We start from the raw sequence: 6,816 nt of genomic DNA on the forward strand, positions 1-6,816 counted from the left end.
GGACACGCCGTGCACTGGGAGAGGAATCTGGAATCTGTAGGCAGGCTGAGGTGATCTCACCCCCCAGTCCTGTCCCTAACTAACGGCGTCGACTAATAACACCGACGTTATGGGGGGTTTCTGTATGTGGAGATACAGAGAGGGGAGAATAAGAGAGGAGGATTAAGAGAAGTCATCATGAGAGAGAGAGAGAGAGAGAGAGAGAGAGAGAGAGAGAGAGAGAGAGAGAGAGAGAGAGAGAGAGAGAGAGAGAGAGAGAGAGAGAGACCTTGACGGTACGGGAACGTACCGTCGAGGTCCTCTGGCCTGGTCAGGTCGATCACTCGGTGGCCAATCTTGCCCTCCTCACCCAGCTTACCGAGGTGGTGCCCGAGGCTCTCGAAGTGTGCCCGCTCCTAGAGAGAGAGAAAGAGAGAGAGAGAGAGAGAATCAGGACACTGAACAAAACAAAACGACAGCATGTACAGTACAGCACATCTCCATTCACATCTAGATAACAACATCATCAACAGCCTGCAGTAAGTAGCCAATAAGAAGACACACCTCAGAAACACACTTTTACTTCTAAAGGTAAACAGAGCTTCTACAGTTACAGAGCTGCTCTCTTTTGACACATAGCGGATGCGGCTTTCTCCTTTATCACTACTAGCTTCCCTATTCAGCAGATGTTAGGACGACTGACAGGAGAGGAGAGACAGTCAGGGCCAGGGGTGCCGTAAATAGCATTTTTACTGAGGAACACTCTGTGATACTGAACACACAATGGGAACCGTGGACCCTCTCTCTCTCTCTCTCTCTCTCTCTCTCTCTCTCTCTCTCTCTCTCTCTCTCTCTCTCTCTCTCTCTCTCTCTCTCTCTCTTTGCCTTTCGCTTTCCGAGCGATCTGCGAACCAAGCGAGCGCTGAGATTTTCTTCTCCCCCCCCCCCCCCCCTCCTCTGTAATCTTCTCCGTACGTCCCCCCCTAGTCTGTTAGAGCGCCCACCACCCACCCAGAGCTCCGAGCCCCATCATTTATTCAGGGTTCATGCTTTAAAGAACACAAAACCGTGTTTCCCCTTTTTTTTTTTTTTTTTTTTTTTGTCACGTCGCTTTTATGCTCAGATTAAACTTGGCATCGTGTTGTACCCCGGCGCACAATGGGAGCCCTGTCATTCAGCCGCGGCTGTGACAATATTAAATGTCATGTCCGTGTGCATTTACAGAATAAAATAACAGCTTTCGGGGGCCCCTTCTGAATAGTTGCAGCACATTACACTTAATGTATTATGCAGGGGCTAGAGTGCCGACTGCTGCTGGCTCCATTGTCAGATGACCTAGTTCCAGAGTGAATGCGCCGGGGCATTAGCACAGGCCTGTCTTCCTCTCTAAAGGCTCAAGTAGGAGATGGACACTTTGACTCGGCATGATACAAATAATCTCCCTCCCCTCCCTCCCTCCCTCTCGACTCGCCTGGAAGACAGTAAAAGCCGGCGTGTTGCCTCGCGATTCAGGGGGAGAGCATTTGTTTTACGCCCACCAGGGTGAGCATTCAATCTCTGCCAAAAGGTGCACTGTCTCTGTCTGTCTGCCCCCCTGTCCTCCCCCCCACCCCACCACCACCCCTCCTTCCTCTTCCTCTTGTTCTGTTTTGAGGCTGCCTATCACACGGAGTTTGAACAGACACTCAGGTGGGCGCTCCCTACACAATGCTAACAGCTCCCCTGCCACACACGCTAGACACAGACACCAACACACACATTAATCTTTCAGCCCCACTGTTCTCTGGGCTGCGAAATGTTTTGTTTGTTTTCCTTGTTGTTTTTCGTTTGTTCCCACCTGGGAACACGGACACGGACACGGACAAGTCTTTCAGGGAAGCGACAGCCATACGATTACACTTGAATCATCGGAGGTTAGAGTACTTTTACTGTCTCAATAGTGTCTGTTTTTGATTTAGAAAAACCCCCGAATGACGAATGATCAAAAGCTGGAAGACATGACTGCACGACGTGTAACATTTATTGATTTACAACTTCACCTGAGGACAAAATAACTGCGAAAAGATCTGTTTATTCAAGTTCTGATGTTCAGTTCGTTCAATTCCCATTTGTTGGGCCAGACAAGCCAGAGAGGGATGACAAGAGGACAAATAGAGATGTTCCATCTCGAATCTCTCACAACATTTTCATTTCTTTTTTTCAACAACTATTCCTCAAAAAGAGAGTGTGTGTCTGCTCTGTGTGTGTGCGTTTGTGCGTGTGTGTGAAAGACAAGAGAGAGTGCTGCAATTTTGCTATCATGGTTGAAGGAGCAACCATTATTTATGACCATGTGAGTGATTCTGATCTACAATTAACCACTACCTGCTTATGGCCCTGTGGTTAGAGGCTGCCAGTCTGCAGGGCTCGGCTTACTTAAGTGTTTTGTAATGATGACATATGCAGCGGTCCCGCTGGGCAGGGGCGCTTTGTAAAGATAAGATGGAGCGCCGCGCGTTACCCCTGCGCCACGCTCTAGGTGACGCGTGCTACACACACACACACACGCACGCACGCACATGCTCACACACACACACACACACACACACACAAATGCGAGCACGGATGCGCATGCATACGCTCACACACACACACACTCGCACGCTTGAAACATTCGCTAGGACGCACACACGCACACACGCACACACACACGCGTGCGCACGTAAGCACGCACACACACACGCGCGCTCACACACAAACACACACACACACACACTCACACACACACACACACCCTCACTAACACACACACACACACACACGCACGCACCCCCCCCCCCACACACACACACACACACCCCCCCCCCCCCCCACCCCACACACACACACACACACACACACACTGCTGTATTCATCACCTCGCCACATTATTGCACTTAATGAAAGAGGCTCGCGGCCCGATGACAAATTGACGGATGTGCGATTAGCCGGATGGGCGACGGCGGCGGCGGTGCCGAGGATGCTACTTGGACAGTCCGCCGGGAAGACTCTGAGGCATTCTGGGAGGAGGGGGGGGTGAGGGGGGGTGAGGAGGGGGGGTGAGGAGGAGGGAGGGGGGGGACTGTATAATAAATTAGCCAGCTCTTCCCTCCCCTGTGCTCTACTGGCCCGTCCTGATCAATCAAGGCCTTTTATAAACTCATGATCATTAAGCATCATGTTGGGCTGAGGGGACGGAGAACACGAGCCATCCATCAATGACTTTCATTAATAACCAGCTCAGCGCTAAAAACTTAACTCCTCTCTTCTCTTCTCTTCTCTTCTCCTCTCCCTCTCTCTCTCTCTCTCTCTCTCTCCACGCTAAGGCCCCGGGATTAGCATCAGAGCGCTAGTCGACTGGGACCATTGTTGAACCAAGTCTTGTTATTGAATTAAGATCTTATTACATGGCGTGGTGCGTGTTGCGTGTTCGCTAGCTTTAGAGTCGTTAAACATGATCTGCGGAGGCTGATGATACATGGTAAAAGCATTGATGTATTTACCTATAACAGATTAAGGACGGTAGATTAATATGAGTTATAGCTACGGGTTTTTCGTGTGTAGTGTTTTAGCTAGTCGAAAGCGTAGTTCAAATGTGAGTTTCCCCATGTTAGTAATGCTAATGAACATTAGGCTAAATCTGTGCAATATGGTACAATGAATTTCCATTAAATTTTATATACTATGTTTTATATACTTATTGGTTATAACCTTGATAATTTATGCCCGGGCATTAGAATTACAGTAAAAAATTATGGAGATAAATTATATGCACAACATCAGCCCTTTTTTTGTTTAAAGGCGGTTGAAAATATTCAGTGAACTAATGTTACTTTACTGCCCGTGCATCAAGTGCTGTGATAAATTAATGGCATTTTTATTATTTTATGGTGTCATTAAATTTTTACTGATCACTCTGCCACAGAAGAGTAGTAAAGGACATGCTGTATCCCGGGACGATGGCCGTCCTGTCCAGCTAGGGAGGGAGGGACGCTCACCATCACCAGGAGCCGCCTGCTACCAGGCCGCTATAAAGCATATTTATAATGTACAGTACAGCACTTCCCCTCCGCAAATGGACAGAAAAAAGAAGAAGAAGGCAAAACCGGAAAAGGGAGGGAGGGAAAGAGGGGAGAGACACAAAGAGGATGAGAGAGAGAGAAAGAGAGAGAAACAGAGAGAAATAGCAAGGAGTGAAGAGAGAAAGAACTCGAGAGAATAAATGCTTGAGAGAGACATAAAGATGAAAAAGGGAGAGAAAGAGAGAGACAAAGAAAATGAAACAGACAGACAGAGAGAGAGAGAGAGAGAAAGAGAGAAAGAGAGAGACAAAGAAAATGAAACAGACAGACAGAGAGAGAGAGAGAGAAAGAAAGAGAGAGAGAGAGAAAGAAAGAAAGAGAGAGAAAGAAAGAAAGAGAGAGAAAGAAAGAACGAAACAGAGAGAGAGAGAGAGAGAGAGAGAGAGAGAGAAAGAAAGAGCGATAGAGAGAGAGAGAGAACACAAAAGATGTAATGGTACATCCCTTCCCCTCCCATCCTGACCACGACCTCTGGCGCTAGCGAGCGGCCCTTCCCTCAAATGAGTTCAGCATGCAGCCCGCCTCCCCACATCTAAAATTATAGCCGCGCGCTCCAAGAAGCTTCCAGCGGAAAAAAAAAGAAAAAGAAAGAAAGCCACCCACAATAATCTCATCCGCCCTGCATGCGCCTCGCTCTTTTTGTCTCCCACCCAAAAAAACTTGGTTACAAACACATTTTGTTCGATAGCACATGGGGGCCCGGCCCGGCCGGCCGCACAGGCGAAGCTGTGTGCCATGGAGAACTAAAGGGATGGCAGGAGGAACGGTGGAACGTTTTAGCGTGGAGCAGCGCTTTGGAAACCCGAGTAGGCCCCGTGTCAGCACTGTGAAGAGGGCTTTAATCTGCCTGGCCACAGAACATGTGCCGGAGGCCCGCTGCTCTGCCCGCAAGGGCGTATTTCTTGGGCACGGCCATGCCAGAGGCAGAGAGAGAGAGACGGAGAGAGAGAGAGAGAGAGAGAGAGAGAGAGAGAGAGAGAGAGAGAGAGAGAGAGACAGAGAGAGAGAGAGGGAGAGGGAGAGGCAGAGAGAGAGAGGGAGAGAGGCAGATGCAGAGACAGAGACAGGGGCAGAGACAGAGACAGAGGCAGAGAGAGAGAGAGAAAGAGAGACAGAGAGAGAGACAGAGACAGAGAGAGACAGAGAGAGACAGAGACAGAAACAGAAACAGAGACAGAGGCGGCCCAGTGCATTGTCTACTCTGTCTACCCTATATTTACGGAACACTGCCATTCTCGATACTCCTTCCTCTCTCCTTTATAAATATCAAATATACATATAATATATAAATAGCCCTAGTCTAGGCCATATGGCCTTGGAGTGTTCAGCCTGTTCCATACAACTACGACAATAAGGATTGTTCCACTGTTCCCAGAGTGGTGTCAGACATTGTCTGTGGCTTTTATGTGAGATGTCTTTGTCTTTTTTCTTTTACAAAAAACTCCATCCACTGTTCCTCCGCTAGAGAGAGAGTGTCGCTTCAGTACCATGTTAAAACCAACCAATCTGTTGTGTCTGTCTGACTTCCTGTCTGTGAATTCCGTCAAGCGTCCTTGGGTTTGTGAAAGAAAGGCGCTATATACAAATAAGATATTATTATTGTTATTATTAATAACCGTCGAGGCAGACAGGTGCTAAAACCTTGGGAGTTTTCTAGCCATCTACTTCTCTCTATCGACCAGGTGTGCAGGACTAATACCTCGACGGAAAAAAAGGAACACAAGTGACAAAAGGCCACGTAATATCCCGCTGAATAACTCCTATTCTCCCTGTGTCTAAAAGCTTGCTAGCACTTGCTACGGCTAACCCACCTGGTGTACGGGGGGCCAGGTGGAGCTGCTAGCTAACAGGCTAGCTGGGGCCACAATAGAAGGCTTTGTGTGTCCTCCTCATCCCGCTGTCAATCATCACACGGATCACATCTGGACTCTCCTGAGTGGAGGCTTTAAGGGCCCTTCACCTAAAACCCCTTCGCTAGCTCCAGCCAGAGGGCTGATCCAGACAAAGGGCGTACGGTTCCTTCGACCGAGGCCCCTGGTGTTACATCCAACATCATCCAGCATCATCCAACATCATCCAGCATCATCCAGACCATCGTGCCTCTCATCTGCTTTTGATTCCCCCTCGTAACCAATTGCGATGTTATTTATAATGTCGCAGTTCGCCAGTAGTTGCTAGTTTTGAACCATTTAAGTCTTAAGCACATCCAGTCGTGTGGTAAGCCGAGAGTTCCTTTCATGCGGTTTTCTCTCGCTCTCTTTTCATGAGGAGACCCCCCCCACCCGCCCCCCCTCTCCCCCGCCCTCTCTCTTCATTCAGGCTAGTGCAAGCAGCAGCCATACAGGACTGGGCCGGAGAGGATCCACTGTACCCCACCCCCCCCATAGGCCGAAGCGTCACCTGGCACGGTGCGCTCCCATTGGCACGGCCAGACAGGGCATCACCTCATTGGTTAAGAAAAGAGAGAGAAGGGCGGTTGCAGCATCTTAGATCAATTAAGGAGTTCCTCTCTCCAGCTAGCTATGTATGAGCGTTGGGCTAGGCTAACCCTAATCTGGGCATGGAGCCAAGCCATTTTTTTTGTTGTTGTTTGTTTTTAATGCTGTTATTTACTGGCCCGGGAGATGTACGCACGCCCCTTTACTTCTGTAACAAGCCAAGCCCAACAAAAATCTGACCTCTCAACTTTTCATTTGTAAATGGTGCGTTTTATGCCTCGCCATCTATGCGCTTGTAA

The 6,816-nt window shown here is 48.8% G+C and overlaps 1 protein-coding gene across 1 annotated transcript in view; it reads right to left on the reverse strand.

Annotated features, from left to right (window-relative positions):
- Positions 1-289: 289 nt before the first annotated feature.
- LOC308175518 (transcription factor SOX-6-like) overlaps positions 290-6,816 on the reverse strand; it is a gene marked incomplete at both ends in the record, with an annotated part of 18,456 nt that continues 11,929 nt past the window's right edge. The window contains one exon of the mRNA XM_080551174.1: positions 290-395. Within this exon, the coding sequence (XP_080407300.1) occupies positions 290-395 (106 nt within the window). The remainder of the gene's footprint in view (positions 396-6,816) is intronic.

The sequence above is a fragment of the Nansenia antarctica genome (assembly GCF_963989245.1).
Source record: "Nansenia antarctica genome assembly, contig: SCAFFOLD_493, whole genome shotgun sequence".
NCBI lineage: Eukaryota > Metazoa > Chordata > Actinopteri > Argentiniformes > Microstomatidae > Nansenia > Nansenia antarctica.